Source organism: Labeo rohita, chromosome 11 (assembly GCF_022985175.1).
Source record: "Labeo rohita strain BAU-BD-2019 chromosome 11, IGBB_LRoh.1.0, whole genome shotgun sequence".
NCBI lineage: Eukaryota > Metazoa > Chordata > Actinopteri > Cypriniformes > Cyprinidae > Labeo > Labeo rohita.
This window is the reverse complement of record NC_066879.1, coordinates 10,099,488-10,123,611: the sequence shown is the minus strand read 5'-3', so window position 1 is coordinate 10,123,611 and position 24,124 is coordinate 10,099,488. Positions and strand designations below refer to the sequence as shown.

Here is a 24,124-nt window from a genome sequence, read left to right as displayed (position 1 = left end):
CTGGCCTATATCAACAGCTAAAGTGTGGCCCAGATTAGTTTTTGTTTTTCCAAAACTGGCCCACATCTTTTTAGAACTGATCAAAATGCAAATAATGCAATAATCCAACCCACTGGGTAAAAAACTCCAAATCATTGGACCGTACAGCCTGTGATGTCATTAGTGGAGCGCCTGGAAGTATAAGAGGGTGCCTGTAATGCACTTCATCAATTTATTTGTATGAACGAGACATAACACAGACAGGCCTCAGGCATGGCAGGGGGACGCAGTGTCTCATTCCCTCTCGGGGAACCATAGTTACATACGTAACCCGAGACATTCCCCTTTAAGAGAATACCACACTGCGTCTCCTGTGTCCTGTTGGGAAGAAACAGCCACTGCATTATGCACTGCCTGTCCACTAAGTGAGAGAGCACCAAAAATAGTGGCACACATACATTAATTTAAAGGGGGGCACTCCGATGATGCTTTGGACAGATAAAATAACCTGGGGGAAACCAACACTAATATAAGGAGGGACATCTCATTCAGCCAAATTGGGAACACAACTGTCCTCAAACACTTCTGCTCCTACAGGCAGTGGGCTATCTACTTGAAACCCCAACACAGGGGGGCTGCCTGCTTGAGAACACCCTGAAATCAGGGGAGGCAGCCTAGCATATAAAAAGGGACCTTAAGGGGACCTACTTAAAAGCCCTAGAAAGCGGGGACATCTCGCTCCACCTGAGCAGCTAGTCAAGGGGAATTGTCCTCAGACAGTTATCAACTTTGATGATGTTAAAAGTTGACCACTGAAAACACACTTATGCAGCCCAACCAGAGAAGCTGCTAAGAAGAGAGCAAGGAACCCTACTCACTGGGGAGAGGCATCTTGCTGCAATCTTCACAGGGAACTGTTCTCAAACAAGTACATCTTTGATAGACTTCTGCTTAGGAGAGCCAATAAAAGGAGCTCAAAAAGTAAACTTTCTACTCCTTCTGTGCCCTACCTACAACCCTCGTGCTTGATCCCGCCTCCCTCCTCAAGCCTGGGTGGAAGCGATTATTGTGAATGCATCAAACAACATGCATTTAACTGCATCGAGAGCTAAGCATGCCTAGACTAAGCATCACTATAATCCCCTTGAGAGCTGGAAATGCTCATGTGAATGGGAACAGAAACTGCCATGAATCATCACACAGAGCCTATATGAATTTGAGAGGCAAACGCACCCTGCAAATGGTACTGTCTACAATCTTGAGCAAAAGGCAGGCAAAACTTTAACTCTCACTTGTTTCATAAGTGCTTCAGACACCGATCATGATGATGCCATTCCCCAAAGTGTCCCTTAGGCGAGTGGAGTCCCCTTGAAGTGGAATTGATTCACACTCTTTTTTTTTTTTTTTTTTTTTTTTTGTTTGTTTTTTTCATAATAGCATTTAGCATTTCATAATGCATTTTTGTAATAGCATTTTAATAACAGAAGTAACAAAACAACAGAAGTGTGCTGATATTGGTAATGTTGAAAGTTTCAAGTACATGAATAAATAATAATAATTGTTACTTTAGTATGTTTCACCAGTCTTTCTTATTCACAGTCTGGCAGGAAAAAGGATAGAATATCTGGAGCATGTACTTTAATGCAAGAAGTCATCCAAATGAAAATCACCTCTAATTTTTGTGAGAGTTATCAACCACAGTTGGCCCCAAAAATAATTGAGTTGTACGTCTAATCCATCTATACAATGAGGATGCAAAAAGCTCACTGATGCCTTGCTATATAAAACTCACAACAATGTAGTTCTACATTCTGGATAATTTCCCAACTAAAGTGCAGAGGTGGGTAGTAAACGCACAATTCATGCACAATTTATTTATGGACTGCTTTCCACAGATTTTCGATTGGATTTTAGTCAGGGCTGACTTGACTACTCAAGCACATTCACCTTCTTATCCTTAAGCCATATTGTTGTTGTTTTGGCCGTATGTTTAAGGTCAGTGTCATGTTGGAAGGTGAATGACCTGCCCATCTTCAGCTGTCTAGCAGAGAGATGCAGGTTTTCCTCAAGAATTTGGATGTACTTGGCAGAATTCTCCCTTCAATCCTGACCGTTCACCCAGTCCTAGCTGAGGATAAACACCCTCACAACATAATGCTGGCACCGCCATGCTTCAAAGTAGGTATGGTGTGTTTTGGGTGGTATGCTGTGTTTGCTGTTCAACAAACATAGCACTTGGTGTTCCGTCCAAAAAGGTCAGTTTTGGTCTCATCAAACCATAGCACCATTTGAAGGTATCGGACTTCGCATAGTGCAAATGAGAAAGGCGTCTTTTGTTCTACCTTGCCAGCTTTTTGTAAAGCTTGGGAGAGTATTGTCACATGCACAGACTAGCCAGACCCAGCCATAAAGCCTTAAGTCATTCAGTGTTGCCTTTGACAACCAGACCAGGCATTTGACTTATTAATTTTTTTTTATAATCTTCCAGAATTTTTTTTTAATTATATTTTTATTTAAATGAGGGTTATAATGTGTACATGCAGCTCAAAAAAGTTAGACTTTTCACAGGGTATGATGACTTTCTATAGGCACTGTATATGCGTAACTACTTGAGTACAGTTTTTGGATACTCCACCTCTGCTAAAGAGAATGAGGAAGAGGAGCTGTTGAAATTGTTCATTAGTCATGTGCTTCCCAAGTCCAAGCCAAGGCGTTTTAACAAACAGAATAAATTCAGCACTATTGTGTTACCTTACCTGAATGTTTTAGAAATACCAGCAAGGACACGCCCTTGCAAATGAAAACCCTATAAAAAGATAACTTAAATCATATGTTCAGTATGTTTTGTACAGATAGCATGTGGATGTTTAATGTACAGCATGAGAAAAAAATATGCATCAGTTGTATTACACAGATGCAAAATTAACAGTTTCGTATTTTTAACACAGCATATTGGATTGTTGTCATGTGCTGCTTCACGTCTCAGACCTCCAACAACTTTCGCTTTCGTTATCTTCGGTTCAAAACCAGTTGATCAGGTTGAATCGTGCAGTACAGAGGTCGACAGCTCACTATACACAGATCACGGTTTTCGGTAAGTACACAGGTACAAGATTAAATTTCAGATTTGTCATTTTGCTCTTTAAAGTGTCGATATTACTGTCGACAGTGACATAAGTAACAATCTGGAACTCCGCTGTAAATTTAATGACTACATAGACGGTCAGTTTTACGGACGATCATTGACGTCTGCAGTCCAAAGAATAGCTAAGTACGATTAAATATATGTGAAGAAGGGCATTCGTTCTCAAGACCTATCGGATGGAAATTAAATTTCTACAGTTGTTCCTGCTTGCGACTGTGTGTGCGCGAGTTTGTACGAAATGAAAATGAAACTAAACTCATTTCTTTAATCGCTTAGGTCTTCAAGACAACACGTAGGCCTAATAACTACATACACGATATTGGCAGATCAAGCATTTCACAACTTTATAATTCAACATCGACATTTTAGTGTTTTAATATGTTTAATGTTCGGCATATTTTTTTCTCTCGCTCGCTGTTGGCGTTAAGAAAAGATTTCGAAGTACTTGTCTGACTTTACACGTGAACAATAACAGTTTGCTAAAATATAGAGCATTTACAGTTTGTTTATTAAATAAAAACATCTGTTGTCATATTTATTTGGGTATTATTATAATCAAAGCAACGTTTCTTTCAGTTGCTGTTTGGAGATTTACTAGCAGTCATGTCAGAGGAGCCAATGGAAGTAACTCAGACTGTGAGTCACATAAATAACAATTAATAATAATAATAATAAATACAATCATATGCAACCCATATCATTATCAAAATGATACCTAATGTTAATTGGTTATAACAGTTTACAATCTGTGTTTTTAGAGAAAGTTTTATTATAGGTCTTGTCTGCATTCATTTCTGCTTTAGCTTGTTTGCTAATTATTAGTCATTTCTTATACTAAACTTTTATAATGCCTTGCATATTGTTGATTCTATAGCAGAATATTTTTGATGTTCTTCATTTGTCAGTCGCTGTAAATATGACAGCTAATGTTTTCTTAAAGTAATTTCAAACAGACCTGTTTAAATAGATTATATAAAAATAGAACTAGGTTACACTAATGTTAATCACAGAGCAAAATATGCTATTAGACATTTTCATCACTAAAAAAGTGTTGAAGCAAACTTTTGAAAATGTATGTCTTAAAAAAGTCTCCTTCTGAAAAAAAAAATAATAATAATAATAAAAATAAATGTTCTGCTCAATAAGATACAAAGGCACTGGGACAGGCAGAACAATTAACAAACAAACAAAGGAAAGTCAAATTCGAAACACTCTTAATGTACTGTAGGTACTTAAATAAAAATGGTAAAAGTAAATCTGTCATAATAATCTATGTGACTGTGCACAATTTTTTAGTAAACATGTTAATTAAGCATGATCCCTCTGATCCTGCTTATTTTCCTTTGTCAGCAAAAAAAAAAAAAAAAAAAAAAAAAAAAAAAAAAAGATTTACTGACAATGGTTATTCTGGAATTGTGGCAAATAAGAATAAATGACCATGCCTAATATTGTTTTTATTGATAACCATGTTAGGCTTATCAGCAGACTAATTTGTCAACTGGCACTGATCAAGATATGGTGGATGTAAGTCAGGGTTCTAATGATCAGGTGAGTCACATCTGAAATATGTTTTATTTTATTTTTATTTTTTTTCCTGTCAGTCAAAACTGATCACATGAGAAAACATTTTATGAAAAGTATATATGAAGTTCCACTTCTACACTCAATCATCACTGGGGCGTAAGCAGATCATATGAAAATATTTGAATTAATTGGATGTACGAATTAGCCACCAATTCGCAAAAGAAAAAAAAAACACCAAAAAGTTACAAATTACAAATTGTGTGGGTCTTACCTACAACAGTTAACTACATCACATATAAATTGTATTTTAAAACTATTAGTTTTTCCTGTAAATGTGGATGTTTGTACTAATGTAAGACTACTTAAGGACCGAGTGTTAATTTATAAAGTCTTTCTTTCTTAAGTGGCATTAGCCACTGAAAGCACTTTGATGGGTCTATTATTATGAGAAATAATAACCACGATAAATGATTAAATAATATATGTAAATAATATGTGTAATTAAGCTTTTTCCCTCAATTTTTTTCTCAAAATAATTGTATTTTAGCCATGGAAACTAGGCACATCTATGACTGAAATACACAGTATCACTTCTAACCCACAGTGTAAAATTGTGAAAGTTCTTTACAATACCCAGAAAAAGCAATTATTGATTGTATTTATATTAAAATAGCTGACATACTTCCAAATTCAACAGGCCCAGTCTTCATTAAGCAGTACTGATCCTCATCTGATGCAAAACAATTTTCTGCTTTCTAATACGGTAAGTACCAGTCACATGCTCAACTGACATTTACATTTAATTTCTTACCCATATTTTAGTAAAATGTATAGTTTATTGCAATTTCACATGCTTCTTTTAGCTTTTTTGTTCTGCTGGGTGGTGGAAAAAATATGGATTATTTTCTTTATTTGAAGTGCAAAAGATACAGCAGCATAACCAAATCTACTTAAAATAGTTGGTTGTATTATTTTTGTTTGTACTGTTTTCTGTTAGCATTGTATGCATTGATGAAATGTAGATCTAAATTTAGTAATTAAAAATGACATATCTGTATTTTGTGAAGAGCCAACATTACCTCAGAATCAGTTCACAAGCTCATGACATGTTTGAGGCATAATTTCATTCCTGTGTCTCTTCACATACAAGTAGCAGTAATGGGTTCAATTCCCAGGGATGCAGAAACTGATCAAATGTGTACCTTGAATGCAAATTGCTTTGGATGAGAATATTTGCCAAATTCATAAATCTAAAAGGTCATTAATAAAAACTTGTATACAAACAAAATAATCAAAAATAAACCTGAGCAATGTGAACTGAACATTTTTTTATCCATAAAGATATATATTTGAATCATATAAACTGAGCTTTAGTATAAAAAAATATTATGTAAAACTTTTTTAAATGGTTTGTCAAGATGATGTTTTTCCCCTGAATTTTAGGACTTACATGCAGCAGGACCTGGAGGTCAGACATCTGACCCACCTCCGAATGACATAACGCTTCAAAACACAGTGGGTCAAACACACTTTGGTTATATTATTTTTGTTTGTACTGTTTTCTGTTAGCATTGTACGTATTGATAAAATGTAGATCTAAATTTAGTAATTGAAAATGATATATCTGTATTTTATGAAGAACCAACATTACCTCATAATCAGTTCACAAGCTCATGACATGTTTGAGGCATAATTTTATTCCTTTGTCTCTTCACATACAAGTAGCAGTCATGGGTTCAATTCCCAGGGATACAGAAACTGATCAAATGTGTACCTTGAATGCAAATTGCTTTGGATGAGAATATTTGCCAAATTCATAAATCTAAAAGGTCATTAATAAAAACGTTTATACAAACAAAATAATCAAAAACAAAACCTGAGCAATGTGAACTGAACAATTTTTTTTTTTATCCATAAAGATATTTATTTGAATCATATACACTGAGCTTTAGTATATAAAATATTATGTAAGACTTTTTTAAATGGTTTGTCAAGATGATGTTTTTTCCCACTGAATTTTAGGACTTATATACAGCAAGACCTGGAGGTCAAACATCTAGCCAACCTCCGAATGACACGACGCTTCAAAACACAGTGGGTCAAACACACTTACAGCCAGGGGTACTAACTAAAAAGCATAGCCTGAGCCATACATTTTCTTGCAATAATATGTCAGCTCCCATTAAATAGCACACGTTAAAAAGTACATGTATGACATTGAGAATGGTTGTTAGTGAGTCAATTAGGAAAAAATTGCAATGGTAATTATTGATATTATTCAGCAGGTCCTAACTGCTCAGATGACACAGTCCGGTCACTTTTTTAATAGTCAGGTGAGTATCAGTCACAAACTCAGCTACTAAATATACAGTTCTGTCATGACAACTCTCTGAGGGTTTAGCATGGTAATGCACATGGCAATGCTAATGTGTTTGGCCTTGGCATAATAGATCTGCTACGCTGCTGCTGAGGCAGAGCAAGTACCGAGACTTGCTACTGCCAGTACATCCAGTACAGTCAATACTGCTGTGAGCATGTAAGAAATAATGTAACATATAACATATATAGAATAATACAGCGTACACGAATCTCCCCACAGCTGATCTATATAGGTGGAGCTGGGGAAAGTGGAGAGTTTCTGAAGCATGCTGCAACTGCTACAGCAAGCACTAGCCAAGCATTTGAATTTCGAGCAGCAAGTTCATTGGCTGCTGACACAAAAAGAACAAATCAGCTGCACCATCTGATGGTCCATATGTCAGGATGAGTTAGACCTATCGAACTGCGCAATGTAGAGTTTCATGACAGAACATCTCAGTTATGTATGTAACCCTCGTTCCCTGAAGGAGGGAACGGAGATGTTACGTTGTCTGACGTCATGGGGTCTCAATTGGGAGCCCAGTCACCTCTGAGCTTAGGAATGTAAGCTCAGAGGTGCTCCCAGGTGAGACCCCATGACGTCAGTTGATGTAACGTCGAATGTGACTGACTGAAAGGGAACTTTGGATTTTATCATGATAGACTCATATTTTAGTAAAATGTATTAGAGGGAAATTGTTTTAAATTAAATATGTATGAAAAAAGTATCAGAAAAAAAGACCTATTTAGAAGACCTCTAGAATGATGAAAAATAATGAATAAATAAATAAATGATTAAATATTTAATGCAAATAATATGTCATTAAGCATATCATACATTTTTATAATGTTGTTCACCAAATAATTATATTTTAGCCATGGGAACAGTTCATTGCCCATGATTGATATAGCAGTCAGTAAATTTTAATATGTATTGCCTTTAGTGTCATACACAGGTGTGAGTGAATTATCGTAAATTACTGTATACTAACATATTTATTTTACCTGCATTTAAATTCTGAAATATGGTGTTGCAAACATGCACATTAACTGTGTGATTTCACAGGTGTCTTATCACAGCAAACACTTATTGATTGTATTGATATATGTTAAAACATTGATCATTGTTCTTAATTCAGCAGGCCTTGTCTTCATCGAGCAGTGATAGTCAGCAAAACCATCAATTTTCTAATGCTCAGGTGAGTACCAGTCACATACTCAAATTAAGTTGATGGATTATTTGCTTTATTGGAAGTGCAAGAAACAGCAACTTTTAGAAATGATTCTCATATATATTTTACCTGTAATTAAATTAATTAACGCCCTTGTCTTGCGTGAGGAGATTGCTGTCCTTCTGGCAAAGAATGCAATCGAACCGGTCCCTCCAGCCGAGATGGAGCAGGGGTTTTATAGCCCCTACTTCATCGTACCCAAAAAAGGTGGTGGCTTACGGCCAATCCTGGATCTGCAAGTTTTGAATTGGGCCCTGCACAAGCTTCCGCTCAAGATGTTGACACAGAAACGCATCATCAGATGTGTTCAGCCCTAGGATTGGTTTGTAGCGGTCGACCTGAAGGACGCTTACTTTCATGTCTCGATTCTTCCTCGACACAGGCCATTCCTACGGTTTGCGTTCAAGGGTTGGGCATGGCAGTACAGGGTCCTCCCCTTCAGGCTGTCCCTGTCCCCCCGTGTCTTTCCCAAAGTCGCGGAGGGCACCCTTGCCCCGTTATGGGAAGTAGGCATCAGGATCCTCTTGATGACTGGCCCGGTCGTGGGAACAGTTGTGCGATCACAGGGACCTGGTGCTGGAGCAAACTCTCCCCCGTGCAGAGAATCTCTTTTCTCGATATGGAGTTGGACTCGATGAGTATGACGGCTTGTCTCACTGTCGAGTGGGCCCAATCAGTGCTGAACTGCCTGAGTTCCTTCAGAGGCAGGATGGTGGTACCGTTAAAACAATTTCAGAGGCTTCTGGGGCATATGGCATCCGCAACCGCACTCACGCCGCTCGGATTGCTTAATATGAGGCCACTTCAGCACTGGTTACACTCCCGAGTACAGAGATGGGCATGGTGCCACGGTACACATCGAGTGACCATCATTCCGTTCTGTCGCCGTCTATTCAACCCCCCGGTCGGTTGCTTGTCACAGCTCGCCCACCATCTCCTCTTCTGGAGTCAGATGCAGCTGAAATTGCTGCGTGCCGTTTACATCCCGGGGGAGCTCAATCGTGCGGCCGATGGGCTCTCATGACAGCTCACGTTCCCCGGAGAATGGTGACTCCATCCCCAGATGGTCCAGCTGATCTGGAGTCGATTCGGGGGAAGTCAATTTCCCTGACTGAGGGGCCTTCGGCACAGATGTTCTGGCACACAGCTGGCCTCGGGCTCTACGCAAGTATGCGCTTCCCCCAGTGAGCCTTCTCGCACAGACACTGTGCAAGGTCAGGGAGGACGAGGAGCAGGTCTTGCTGGTTGTGGCTTTCTGGCCCACCCGGACCTGGTTTTCCAGAAATTCAGAGAGGTCCCTTTGAGCTGCTGGAGTCAGGCGAGCTTAAATTCCTTTCTGCTAAGACAGCGCTCCTGACCGTGCTCACCTCCATCAAGAGGGTCGGGGACCTCCAAGCATTTCCAGTGAGTGAAGAGTGCCTTGTGTTCGGGCCGGCCTACTCTCATGTTGTCCTGAGACCACGCATATGTGCCCAAGGTTCCCACCACTCCCTTTCGAAATCAGGTGGTGAACCTGCAAGCACTGCCCCCAGAGGAGGAAGATTCAGCCTTGGCGTTGCTGTGTCCCGTAAGAGCATTGCCCATATATGTGGACTGCACCCAGAGCTTCATAAGCTCTGAGCAGCTCATTTTCTGTTACAGAGGTCAGCAGAAAGGGAAGGCTGTCTCCAAGCAGAGGTTGGCCCACTAGATAGTGTATGCCATCGTCTTCACGTACCAATCCCAAGACGAGCTGTGTCCCCTAGGGGTGAGGGCTCACTCCACACGGAGCGTTGCCGCCTCCTATGCGCTGGCACACAGCCTCTCTGGCAGACATCTGTAGAGCTGCAGGCTGGGCGACACCAAACACCTTTGCGAGATTTTACAGTCTCTGCATTGAGCCAGTTTCTTCCCGTGTGTTGGGTAACAGGTAAGTAGTGGGAAGAACTGGCTGGTGTCACACTTGCTGCGCCATTCCCCCTCACCCGGGGATACGAGCGCCTTTTGTTCTCCTCCAGTTCAGTTCCCGGGATGGCGAACCCTGGTGGTGTCCTCCAACACCCCTGGCAATCAGACTGGGTAGAGCAGTCTGATGCCAGGCCCAGTATAAGGTGTTAGCTTGCCCTGGGTCTCCGGTCGGCCCCTGTACTGAGCTAGGTGTCCATATGGCTTGATTCCCTGCGGGCCATCCCATATGTGTATTCCTCCACGGTGAGGTTTCCCGCTCGGTGAACCCGTGTCTTCCCTTGGACAGATCACTCTGTCAGTCTCTGCCGATAGTCGTTCCATCCCTACTTTCAGGTAGGACCTGCCTCAGAGACCTATTACATATTTAGTACTGCCTCAGGCCTGGGTCAGTTCATATCTGAGTCTCCACATGTCACCTCCCTACGGGCAGGATGTGGCCTCCGTAACGCCCTTCTCAGGAAGGCTTGCTTCCCCACCGTTACGAACGAGCTATAACTATAAATAGAAAAGACTTAGAAGCCGTCTTTCACTGAAGGTCGAAATCCCTTTTGGTAAGTATTGTGTGAACGGAACAGCGGCTTGGCTACCACTGGCAGCATTATACTCATCTCTGGTCCCTGCGGGTACCAAGGTCAGCGAATTCGCTGGGGCGGTGGGAAGGTTACGACCTTAGCACAGCATTTGTCTGACATACGTCGGTTGCCAACATTTGCTATGGTCAGGGTTGTGACGGGGTTCAGGTTGTGGCATTTTCCATGGACCCCTAATGTCGTCACAACATAACTCTTAGTGACCGACAGAGAGGGAACATCTCAGTTAAGTACATAATCCTTGTTCCCTGATGGAGGACACAGAGACATTACGTCCTCTTGCCACAGTCTCGAACCATCGCTGGTGGCCAGGGAGACTCTCGGCTCCTCAGCGTAAAATCTAATGAGTGGATGCATCTGCACCTCTTTATACCCATGTGCAAGGGGAGTGGTGCATTATGCAAATCTACTAGCTAGGGCTGCACGATTAATCAATTAATGCGTTTGAGGCGCGCTTAGTCAGTAAAGCCGGTACTTTGATTAGTAGTAAAGCTCCATCACGTGCGTTCAGCTGGAGCGGCAATTAATACACAGAGCCGTAAATCACTGACAGCTACGCCAAATCGCGCTCATAATCGAATGCGATTCATCTGTGATTATGAGCGCGATTTGGCGTAGCTTGTCAGTGATTTACGGCTCTGTGTATTAATTGCCGCTCCAGCTGAACGCACGTGATGGAGCTTTACTACTAATCAAAGTACCGGCTTTACTGACTAAGCGTGCCTCATAAACGCATTCGATTAATCGTGCAGCCCTACTACTAGCCAAATTTCATTGGCGTTTTCTTAATCAGAGATGATCGTGGCTCCCAGATAAATCCCCTAATGTCGTCACGACATAACGTCTCCGTTCCCTCCATCAGGGAACGAGGGTTACGTACGTAACCGAGACGTTGCAAATGCTGACAGGCAAGCGTGTCAGAACAAATAAAGCTCAATACATAACCTGTCCAATGCCCTGTAAGCCAGATAACGGGCCCACCAGGGGTGTCAGGGTTCTGAACGCAGTAACAGACTACTCTGTCTGATCTGAAACTGGGGGGTAACGGAGGACCCAGAGTTCACAGAGGGGGAACAACTAGAAGTAAGTGCATGCATCCAACAAGGAATGGCACTGCAAGCTGACGCTGAACCGGCCTCTCGCAATTGTAGGGGATTTACAGAAGTCGATTTAGCTCAAAGGGAATCATTTAAGATTGAACAGAATCTCCGTTTTACAGCGGATCAATGAATCGGCCAGTGATTCATTAAACGAGCCGTATAACATCAACTCTGTACTGGATACTACTATCCAAAATATAGTGAAAACACTATTTATTAGCACGGTAACAAGGTCGGCAGTTTAAGACATTAATTTATAAGCACAAAACACAAGATACTTCTCTTTGCAATATGAATAGGAATTTATTGGATAAACTTAAGACATATACACTAATCTAACACATAGACGCGCATTCACACATTCATACAAGTTGCCAAAGAGAGAGAGATGAGGAAAGAATGAGTTTAGAAGAGTGAAAATGTGAAATCCCAAGTTTATAGCATAAGTATATGCAATTGCTTAGACCCGAACAACCATCAATCATTTAATTAAACTTCGCATGTTTCTCAATGAGGTTATTAAACTTTATATTAAATGCACCAGTTCAGCTAGAATCTGGAGGTTGTACTTGCATTGCCTTTGTGTTAAGGGGTTTCCTTTGATGACGTTGTTGCAGAAAGGGGTTCCCCAAAGGTTGCTGATTGGTTGGAAGTTCGTGGTCGTTGGAAGTGATGTCTTGGGCTTTGGGTGGAGGATGGAGTTGTGTACACTGGTTGAAGTTTTGAGGCGGGCACGAAGTCTGAGACGCGGTTTAGCAGCAAAACTTAACATGAAACTCTCAATGGAAAGAAAAGATTAAAGTAAAAGAAAGAAATGTGACGATCTCCTCATGTTTTCGTTTTAGAGGAGTGGCTGGCGTGCAAGCCAGGAAGCGTTCAAAGAACGCAAAAAGCAGCAGCAAAAATTATGGCTAAGAGCATGGCTAGGAGCGATGGCATAAAGCACAAACTAAAAGCCTGACTAAAAGCAGTGGTTAAAACCAATAGCTAAAAGCAAAATTTTATGGTATCCTGTGATTTTAAACTCAGCTTTGGACACATCCCAAAATAGTGTCTTGACCAATTAGATGTTGTCTTAACGCGGGATATTGCTATGTTTCTCCTCCCAAAACATAAATCAACACGTTATCTTATCAGTCACATGGTCAGAATTTTCCCGCTCTTGCAGACTATAATTTGGCCATGATTTCTATAACATGAATACAATGCATTTGACAAAGAATTGATCGGTAGAAACGTTCAAAGCATGAATTTTCAAATTCATACATACCAAACATGAATATAAACCCTTAAGCTAGTCAGTAGTTATTAAATGGACATACACAACGAGTGATTAGAACATAATAGACAAATGTGTGGGTAACATACATAGTAGAGAGTTATGCAATGGTCTAATGTTCATTCAGAAGTCCTTTTAAGTATCATTTTGGTGCATGTTTAGGTAAAAGGGACAGTCTCTCTGCCATTCTGTGGACTAGGGGCATGTTCTAAGGAACAAAGAATTCTGAAGGAATTTCGGTCTGGTTCTTGTCTTGGGTGGGGGAGCACCACCCAACAAAGTTTCCTCATATGATGGTCCTGATGTGCTGTATCTTTGACCAATGGTCTTGGGTTTCTTGCCCCAAAATTGACAATCTCCCTTCTGAGTTGGGATTATCAATAATTGTGTTCTTTTGTTTTAATGTTGCAAGTCGTTCAAAGCTGTGAAAGTTGGTTGGTTAGTTTTACTTTAGGCTGGCTGGCGCCAGGTTATCCTGGACAGATTTATGATGTTGTCTGGTTAGCTTGGGCCTCTTTGTGGAATTTGGCTCTTTGGTTTTAATCGATCGGATCTTCAATTTGTCTGATTCGCTCTGATACCCTACACAATTTACCTGATGTTACCCAACACACGGGAGGAAACGGGTTCCATGCAAAGATTAGAAAATCTTGTGAAGGTGTTAGGTGTCACCCAGCCCGTAGCTCTGCAGATGTCTGCAAGAGAGGAGTTGTGCACCAATGCCCAGGAGGAGGCAACCCCCAGGGGTCATGGCTCACCTTGGGACTGGTACTCCAAGGTGATGGCATCCACCACCCAGTGAGCCAACATCTGTTTGAAGAAAGCATTCCCCTTCTGCTGACCTCCAAAGCAGACAAAGAGCTGCTTGGAGCACCTGGAGCCTGCGTTCCACATAACATGGATGGGACACAGCAATGCAAAGGTCGGGTCTGCTTCCTCCGGGGGCAGTGCTTGCAGGTTCACCACCTGATCTCAAAAAGGAGTGGTGGGAACCTTGGGCACATAACCAGGCCGGAGTCTCAAGGTAAAGTGAGAATCAGCCGGACCAAACTCTAGGCACGATTCGTTGACCGAGAATGCGTGCAGGTCCCCCACCCTCTTGATGGAAGTGAGCGTGATCAGGAACAATGTCTTGAGTGGCTCAAAGGGATCTCTCCATAATCCTAAGAGGGCCACGGAGAGACCCTGAAAGGGGACGAGGTGCAACCTAGAAGGATTTAGTTTCCTTGCACCTCTCAGGAACCTGACAATAAGGTGATCCCCCTGGATGAACCATCCAATGCATCATAGTGAGCCGTGATGGCAGCAATGTACACCTTCAAAGTGGAGGGGGACAACCTCTGCACCAACACTTCTTGCATGAAAGAAAGCACCACACCAACCGAGCATCTTTTAGGGTCCTTTCAGCGAGAGGAATACCAGACACATGAGATAGTGATCGTATCCGTCGTCAGAGGTAAGAAAGCTACCGCTCCTAGAAGCACACGGTTGGAAAGACATCTTGTGAGACACTCAATGACCGTGCTTGCTGTAGGGAATTGCTCTTTTAGTCAGTGTGCCCAGGGGAGGACCACAGCATTTAACTGTGCTAGACAGGGCGATTTCTCTGCTGTAATGCACAGGAAAAGGAGGACTCAATGAGAGAAACTCCTGCAGCCTTGATAATCTTCTTTCTTCATAGAGAAGCAGTGCGCACAAAGCGATCGGCTCCGAAGCGATCGGCTCCAAAGCAAAAATCTGAGTGAGTGGATGCATGCTGCCATCTTATATACCCGTATGTATGGGGGAGTGATTTGGCATGCAAATTCCACTCGCCGTTTCTCATTGCCCTTTCCTTCTAAGCTCAGAGGTGATTGGGCTCCCAAGTGAAACCCCGTGACATCAGTCGATGTAATGTCGAATGTGACTGACTGAAAGGGAACTTTGGATTGTATCATCACAGACTCATATTTTAGTAAAATGTATTAGAGGGAAATTGTATTAAATTAAATATGTATGAAAAAAGTTCTTCAAAAGAAAAAAAAGACCTATTTATAGTTTACTGTAATTCCACAAACTTACTAATATTCCCACTTTCCCAGTATTACAGTCTACCTGTAGTCACTCAACCCACCAGCATCAGCAAACAAGACTCTCCCGTAATGGGGCATAATAAGGTAGATAATGATGTACATTTGCTTATTTACAACACATAGCTAATTGAATTGCATCACAGAGACAGAGCTAACTTGGATTAGGCTTGATTACCTTTGCACTTTTGTTTTCTATTATTTTTGACTCAAATAATTGAGAAATATTTTTATTGCAAAAGATAAAACAGCTGGAGTTTCATATAATCAACAAAAGTAAATACACTGGTCTAGAATGATTATGAGAAAAAGTGAAATAATAAAATAAATGATTAAATAATTCATGCAAATAATATGTCACATTTTGTGCATATAATGTGCATATTACACATTTTTATAATGTTCACAAAATAATTATATTTTAGCCATGGGAACAGTTCACTGCCAATGATTGATATAGCAGTCAGTAAATTTTAATATGTGTTGCCTTTAGTGTCATACACAGATGTGAGTGAATTATCCTAAATTACTGTATACTAACATATTTATTTTACCTGTATTTAAATTCTGAAATATGGTGTTGCAGACATGCACATTAACTGTGATTTCACAGGTGTCTTATCACAGCAAACACTTATTGATTGATTGATCATTGTTCTTAATTCAGCAGGCCTTGTCTTCATCGAGCAGTGATAGTCAGCAAAACCATCAATTTTCTAATGCTCAGGTGAGTACCAGTCACATACTCAAATCAAGTTGATGGATTATTTGCTTTATTGGAAGTGCAAGAAACAGCAACTTTTAGAAATATGTTTCTCATATATATTTTACCTGTAATTAAATTAATAAAATATGGTTTTGCAGATGGGCACATTAGCTGTGTGATTGCTCAGGTATCATAACATGTTGCTGAATTACTTGTACTCACAGAAAGCAAATATTAATTATATTGATTTTAAAACAGAGAATATTCTTCTTCTTTTTTTTGTGAACTTGGATCACATGAAACCTCAAAACCACAATGGGTCAAACAAACAAATCAGACACACAGGCAGAAAAAAGTAGTGACTGAAGCGCAGAGCGTCAGACTTAGATTTTCTGAGAGTCATAAATATTTTATGGAATATCAGTATTCTTATATTTGCTTGTTTACTTTAGTGCAATATTGCAGAGAGATATGTGAGAATGAAATAAATAGCAAAATACATCTATATTAAGAATGATTGTAGGTTATAGGTTGTGGCAGTTATAGTGAGCTCTATGAAAAAAAAATCATAGTCAGGTCTAGCCTTGTTATAATTATCTTTCAATAAAAGGTTATATTTTTAGGTAACGTATCAAAGTTACGGATTCCATCTATCATTATAACACTGATATTTCTGTGGCATGGGCCACTAAAAGCATTTGAATAGGTCTGGTTTACAATAATTATGAGAAATAATGAATAATTAAATGAATTCTTAAATTATTTTAGCCATCGGAACAGTTTTCTTTCTTTCTTTCTTTCTTTCTTTCTTTCTTTTTTTGGTAAATGTTAGGACTATAATGCAGAAGGTGGTGATACTCAAGACTCTAGACAACATCTGGATCAAAAAAACATTGAAAACATCACAACGGATCAAACAAACAAATCAGACTCACAGGCAGGAAAGGTACTGACTGAAGAGCAGAGTTTGAGCCATAAATTTTCTGAGAGTCATAAATATTTTATAGAATATCAAAAATCTTATATTTGTTTGCTTTAGGTCAATTTTTCAGAGATGTGTGATAATGTTTCGCTCCCATTAAATAGCAAAATACATTTATGACATTAAAATGGTTGTAGGTTTGTGGCAGTCAATTAGAACAAATGACATATTTACATATTACATATTTATTGTACTGATATTAAAACAGAGAACATTCTTCTTAATTTTTTTTTAAGGATTCGGATCACATGAAGCATCAGAACAGCACAACGGATCAAACAAACAAAGCAGGCTCACAGGCAGGAAAGGTACTGACTGAAGAGCAGAGCTTGAGCCATAGCCATTTCTGTGGGTCATTAATTTTTTTATAGAATATCAATAATCGTATATTTGTTGATTTAGTTCAGTATTGCAGAGAGATGAGTGATAATTACTTTAATGGCTCCCATTAAATAGCAAAATATGTTGTAGTATATATTGTAGATATATTGAGAATGGTTATACGTTTGTGGCAGTCAGTTAGCTGAAATTACAATGGCTATTACCCTAAGGTAAAAAAAAAAAAAAAAAACATTATTACCAGTGGCCTGCTGCATGAAGCTTGCTGAAAAAACTCAGCTTCAGATTATTTTAGAGTAGGTTTAGAGTTGACAGCACCTAACAAATCCAACCTGGTTTAGATCAGGTTCTGCAAGTTCAGCAATGCTCGAAATATAAACGTTCTCTGTCAACTTAGGGTTTGATCCACAGCTTGTGATTAACTCCAGAGTGCAGGTACCTGAAAGTGACACATCAACAATAAGCCATGTGAACCGCCGCATTTATTACTATTTATGTGTGCCTGGGTTAATACTAGTTAGAATGCGCACTGTGTGTTGATAACAAACAGATGAGATAACCCATCCATCTGAAACAAAATATCATAATTTAAAGTCATTTGATAATTGTCATTGATATAACTTTTATACTCTTATTTGTATAGTAAAGTCATTAAATAGAGTGTGACTCAGACTCTGCATGCAGCTGAAATCAACTGCACACTCGGCAGAGCTAATGAAATTATCGCCTTTGAAAATATATGAACATGAACATTGAGGTTACACTGTGAAATATGGCAAACCCTGGTTGAGATGTATACAAATGCTTACATTTCATTTAAACCTGTTCTCATGTCTGTACCTTGTCAGCGTGTTCTCAAAGCAATCACATGCGCTAGACTTCCTGTTGCTGCAGCTGTTAAACACAGTTGCGTCAATGCTGCTGCTTGTATGCTTAGTATTTCACTTATGCATATGAATGCAAGACTGTTAAATATGGAACTTAGTTTAAAACTTTATGGTTGCTGATGTAGAAATTAATAATAAGGCAGATCATGCAATATGCAGAGTAAAATGGACAAAAAGAATGTTCGCTTCGATGTTGATTTCAGATGCTTTCTGAAGTGAGCTGCAACTGCTACAACAAGCACTAGGCCAAGTATTTAATGTTGAGCAGCAAACTCATTGGCTGCTAATTTGAAAAGAAACCAATCAACTGTGCCATGTGAATAATGATGTGATTATATCAAATTGAGTTAAAACCTATCAGCCTGCGCCATCTAGAGTTTCATGACAGCACTTTGTATTAATCTTTCAATAAAATAGAAAGGATTGGTAGTCTGTTGTGATCAGCTGCTATCTACAATACATAATGTACCTCCTCTACATGCCAGTGACAATAAGTAGTAATTCAGAATCGTCCTTCTGACACAGAGAGAGAAAAGTTAAACATTACATGTTTTTATAGTGCTCCATAGAGGCTACACCACTCTATTTTCGGTATTAAAGAAAGGTAAAAACAAATTTGAAGTAAACATACATTTTTCTCCAGTGTTTTACCACCTCAAGATGTTTTCATTCATGTAAAAAAAATCACTTAATAGATTGTTAAATACTCCCGCTGGTTTGCTGGAAGAGATCCATCATGTGGTGGAATAATCTGTTCAGTCACAGAAATGACAATGTTTGAGGTGTAATCTCATTTCCAACTCTCTTCACATTCCTATAAAATAATGACACATGGCTTTGGATGTAGTTTTACAAGAACTTGTACAATGTATACCTGAAATTCACCTGTATGTGTACCAGTATGTGTTGCTTTAAAAAGCACCTGCCAAGTGTGAATGTAGAAGATAAAAACATTTTGAAAAAAAAAAAAAAAAAAAAAAATAGAAGCTAATGTATACCAAATTAAAAACCTCACTACATATTGATTTAAAAAATATAAAAGTTTAAAATATACAATTCAAATAATTTTTCAAATGGTGTTTCATGTTTTTCAGAACTTGCATGCAAGCAGTGCTGAAGGTCAAGACTCTATATCATCTCTGGATAAACAGATGCCTCAAGATATCGAAATGATTAAAAGAAACAAATCAGATTCACAGCCAGAGAAGGTACTGACTGAAGGCAGAGCTTAAGCCAAAGAGATTTTCTGAGGGATATTTTGTCACTAGAATATCAGTAATTTTATGTTTCAGTGAATGGTTAAATGCCATAGAATTAAGAATAATGATTATTTCTGCCTGTAATTGGTATAAACACATTATCATTTACATTTTAGAATTTTGACTTTATTACTCACCAAGTTATTCCCTTCCTCAGTATTTTAACACCTGATGATGTGGTACAGTGACTGATTTGAATTTACATGATAGAAGTAAAAGGACTTTGATATTTTTTTTTATTACCCTAGCCAGATGACCAATTAAAAATGATGAAATAAAATGCGTTTACAACAGAAACAATATAAAATCTGAAACATAACATATTAATGTGGTCTGCATTTACTATTCTTCATCTTAAAAAATTGTTTTTAAACATAACCTGGACATAACCCAGCTATGAGTATTTATTTATTTAATTTGTAATAAGTAAATATGACTTTGTATTCATAATTATTTTCCTATACCAGGATGCTTGTAAAAATGGTGATGTAAACACAACCCAATCACAACCCCAAGATCCACAGGATGTTACTACATTTAAAATCAAAGTGACCTGGCCAGAACATTTTTCGGAGATACGGGGAACAAAATTACAGATGGCCCTTCAGAGCTGGTTTTCCAAAAATGTGTCTGTCAAAGTGTCTATCGAAAAAATTAAACTCATGAAGGATCCACACTGGGCAGAGGTGCAGATAACACCACCAACAGGTGAGATGATTTATGATAATTCACTTTAATACCCTTTTCAGTTTAAATCCTTTGGATGCTAGTTTCTGAAATAGCTACAGTATTTTTTCAGTACTGTTACATTACGCAAAGGCAAATACAAATGCTGGTGCTAACATGTTACTAGGATCACATACTACAATTGCAGATGACATTTTTAAGAAGTAATGAGCAAAGTAAAATGTTAATTTTAAAGTTAGGCCCATTCAAACCAAAAATTATTATAATTAGGGGTGGGCAATCTAATGATTTTATCTCATGATCAATATTGAAGACCTCCACAATCTAATTTTTTACGTGAATTGTGGAGATCGCAATCTTTTATGTCCTTGTAATAATATTAAAGCTATTGTGCTGACTGGACAAGTTATATCATTTGTCTATCATCAAATTGAGTAAGTTACTCAAAAAAAAGTAATCCACTACAAATTACTAATTACTTCTTTAAAACTGTAATTTGATCACATTATTGATTACTGCATTTAAAAAGTAATCAGATTACTAATTGCTTTAAATATTAGTTACTTACTTAAACTTACTAGTTTACTTTTCAAGTTATCAACCCTAAAAAATACACAACAAAGAGAAACTCAGTATTAATTGTATACACTCCCAATATCAACAAAATGTTTTTTTTTTCTTTTTCGTTTTATAAAATTAAGAAAACAAATAGTGTGCTTTCTGCATTTTCAGTCTTCGTGAATCTTCCTGAAACAAGTCATTAAAATGGAAAAAATGGCATGAGAAATACGGTATATCTAAAGAAAGCTTGAAGTGTCTATTGTTAAACAAAGTAAGTCATGTGGAAAACAAATATTCTCTGATAAAATAATATGTATATGAAACCAACGCGAGGTACAGTCTGTCTGAGCTCACCTATAATGTGATCACGTCCATGCATATCATCCACGCGAAACAAAGCTTGAGAAGCGCAAACATGTCAAGTTTATCTCAGCTACTTTTTGTTTTTGGAAGAAGACGTGCTGTGAGGAATAAGCCTTTTACTTATATTAGTGTTAGTGTGCCATAAACTTGTACACATTCATTTGTTGAACTTTTTCTAAACTATAATACCTGACTAAAATATGTAGAATGCAACATTTTGAAATATGATAGGCAGTGGCGCCTGCAGGTGTATGGCTGTAAGCACTGTGTGTACCATGAGCGCTCAAACTGACCCGGGAAACCTCTGCCTGGCAAATATTTTTAGCAGTTATTATATGTGCCCAATATTTCTGTCGACTGAACCAGCCATGTCATTACTTTGAATATTAGTGTTTTGAGTTGGTGCTTTCACAGTCGATTGGCATTCGTTCTAACTGCTCTCTCACTGTTCCTCCATAGTCGTCCTATCCAGAGCCGATCTTTCCTATACACAAAATATGCAAGCTGCTTAGGGCCCCCAAAACACCAAGGGGCCCCCTTGCTCTTAAAGATGATTTAATTTTAGTTTCCTTTTTGAAGTGGGTCAGCGGTTATCAAAACATGAATGTTAATTTCTTTAAATGCGGTGTGCTGATGCCCTTTCTATGTAAAAATAGGTCAAATCATGTAACGTGAATGTCGTGCAGTCTCTTGCTTGAGACTAAAAAAATGAGGTGAAACAGAGACACATTGCTTCTCAAACACTTTCTGTGAGTGTGATTCGAGACTGATTGAACCACGGAAAATATGTTTTATTCATTCATTAATACCCCCAACCCCCCACGCCAAAACAATTTTGTATACGGCCCCCTGAAGTCCAGGATCGGCACTGGTCCGATCTCATAAAAATGTTGAGATCAGTTGCAGGATTTTTGGTGTCTATTTGGTGTAGGCTAATATTTATACGCCCCACATCCCTAAATCCATCCATCCCTAAAGCATTTTCATGAAATCGGGTTAGCCTATAACAAATTATATATTATATTATATTTTACAAATGGGAATAAAACAAATTCATGACAGTTTTTTACATTTAATTAGATTACAGTAACTGTACAGTTACTGTGTAATGTGTTATACCCAACTCTGGTTCATGTGTTTCTGTGCATGGTGACATATTTAAAAAAAATAAATAAATAAACATGAGCTAGTAGTAGGGCTGTGCAATGAAGTAAAATTTTATTTTTAGTTTAGATTTTGGCTTACAGTGATTATGAAAAAGTGCCATGCAGTTACTTTCCTTTAAAGCAATGTGCTTTAAAGCAATTCTTTATTTTAAAAAGAGTTAAGAGAAAAGCAAAAGAGACCATTCCAGGTGCGTGTGCACACAGAGACAGAGTGGAGCTCAAATGTGCAAAGTATAGGGTTTTAAGCACGTGCCTTAAACGGTCAAATATACACAAAATATGTTGAAATGTCTGTATTGTGAGTATTTACATATAGACAGTCATTTATGTCTTAAGTAAACATAAAAAGTTGGGACAAAAATCTGATGCGTGTCAGCTCCGTGTATTCCGTCTTAAAGCCTAATGCAAATACCCGCTGCTTTCTGTGTCATTAATGGTAATCAAACAATAAAAGACAAAAAGAAACTTATTTGCAGCTCTTGACTAAATGAGCTTGAATAAGAATCAGTTGTATAGATTCATACAGTGAAGACTATGTAGTGTTTTAAAGTTTAACCAGACTTTCAATAGACTTTCAATATAAAAAAGGGACTTTGGTTAAAACTAAAGTTTCAATGACCACTTTGACGACTAATTGTTCAGTGCAATACTGTGTTTTAAATGGTGCAAATAGAGAGGTCCATAGGCTTGCTCCCATTCTGAATATTCTCAATATTACATCATCAACAATTTAGATTACAGATTGTGATTATGTTAAAAGATTGTTATATGGTATTTTGGAAAGAACGCCCAGCCCTAACTATAATGATAACTATATTATCATTCACATCAACAGACAATAATGTTATGTTTATTCTAAGCATGTGTGTAATTTATGTCCTGTCGACATAACTGCAGTTCTCACCTTAAAGGCATATTCATTGTGATTTGCTGGTTTCTTGCAGTTGGTTTCTTCTGACTGATTTTACTTAGTTAACCTTCATTCTTTAAATTTATTATTATTTTTTTTTCTGTAGCTCTAGAAACTTTAAAAAAACACAAGACTGCATCTTTGAATTTTAAACATGAAAATATGGATGTAACCGCACAAATTTATACGGATGAAGCACATTCTGGGACTGTATCACAAAACACCTTCAAGCCAGACAAGAACAGAATTCCATCATCACAGGTATGTTTACTTTTTGATTGCTGAGAAAATCAGGAGTGGAAAATTATTTGGGAAATTATTTAAAGACCCCTTGCAGTCACAGTTTTTTTCTTTTAAAACTTATCTTTGAACAAAATTACATATTTAAAGGGAATATGGGATGCATGTGTCTTTGCAGTGTGTGGTTCCATTCACTCCTCTTTTTAATCACCCAAAAATCTAAACAGTCTCTATTATTAAGCCATTTTGATTTTCTGAGCAGTATGACATCCTCAAAAAGCAGAAGATAGGCGAGGGGTGAGCAGTAGCTCGTTATCATTTAAATAAACATGCACTGAAATGGGTCGCTGTTAACAGAGCTGTTTTTGACAAGGTAAAAATGTGTTGTTTTGCAAGACCATTGAGGAACTTTATCCAAAGTATGTTGCAGATATTTCATGAAGACCATAAAGAATTATACCAACCTGTAGAAAATGGGCATATGATCTCTCCTTTAAACATTTTTCTCATAAAAAATAATTTCACGTCTTAAAATGTCTTGAATGTAACTCTACACCCTTACTCTACTGAGTAAACGCAGATCTATGAATATGCAAATTGGTTCCTGCCTCCACTTGTGCACAAAGTGTGTGATTGCAGAAAGATGCATTCGTTTGTATTAAACATTTATGGAACAACAGATTTTGTGTGAAAATAAATCATACACGTCATTTATTTTGTTTAAAAATCTCATAAATGTATGAGGTGGCAAGGGGGGTAACCAGCATGGGGTAAAAGGCACACAGTTTTTTTTTGTTTTGT

The 24,124-nt window shown here is 38.4% G+C and overlaps 1 protein-coding gene across 26 annotated transcripts in view; it reads left to right on the top strand.

Annotated features, from left to right (window-relative positions):
• The first annotated feature begins 2,978 nt into the window (after positions 1-2,978).
• The window catches only part of dtx3lb.2 (deltex E3 ubiquitin ligase 3L b, tandem duplicate 2), a 28,311-nt gene continuing 7,165 nt past the window's right edge, over positions 2,979-24,124 (top strand). The window contains exons 1-15 of one of the 26 annotated variants that reach the window (XM_051122943.1): positions 2,979-3,073; positions 3,701-3,760; positions 4,598-4,672; positions 5,346-5,411; positions 6,092-6,163; positions 6,671-6,742; positions 6,934-6,981; positions 8,149-8,205; positions 15,236-15,310; positions 15,891-15,950; positions 16,762-16,875; positions 17,148-17,219; positions 19,232-19,345; positions 19,864-20,104; positions 23,190-23,344. In XM_051122943.1, coding sequence (XP_050978900.1) covers positions 3,728-3,760; positions 4,598-4,672; positions 5,346-5,411; positions 6,092-6,163; positions 6,671-6,742; positions 6,934-6,981; positions 8,149-8,205; positions 15,236-15,310; positions 15,891-15,950; positions 16,762-16,875; positions 17,148-17,219; positions 19,232-19,345; positions 19,864-20,104; positions 23,190-23,344 — 1,254 coding nt within the window. In that variant the 5' untranslated portion in view covers positions 2,979-3,073; positions 3,701-3,727. Of the gene's footprint in view, positions 3,074-3,700; positions 3,761-4,597; positions 4,673-5,345; positions 5,412-6,091; positions 6,164-6,670; positions 6,743-6,930; positions 6,982-8,145; positions 8,206-15,235; positions 15,311-15,890; positions 15,951-16,761; positions 16,876-17,147; positions 17,220-19,231; positions 19,346-19,863; positions 20,105-23,189; positions 23,345-24,124 lie in introns of all 26 variants that reach the window. The other 25 variants (XM_051122940.1, XM_051122941.1, XM_051122942.1 and 22 more) reach the window with 25 other exon arrangements.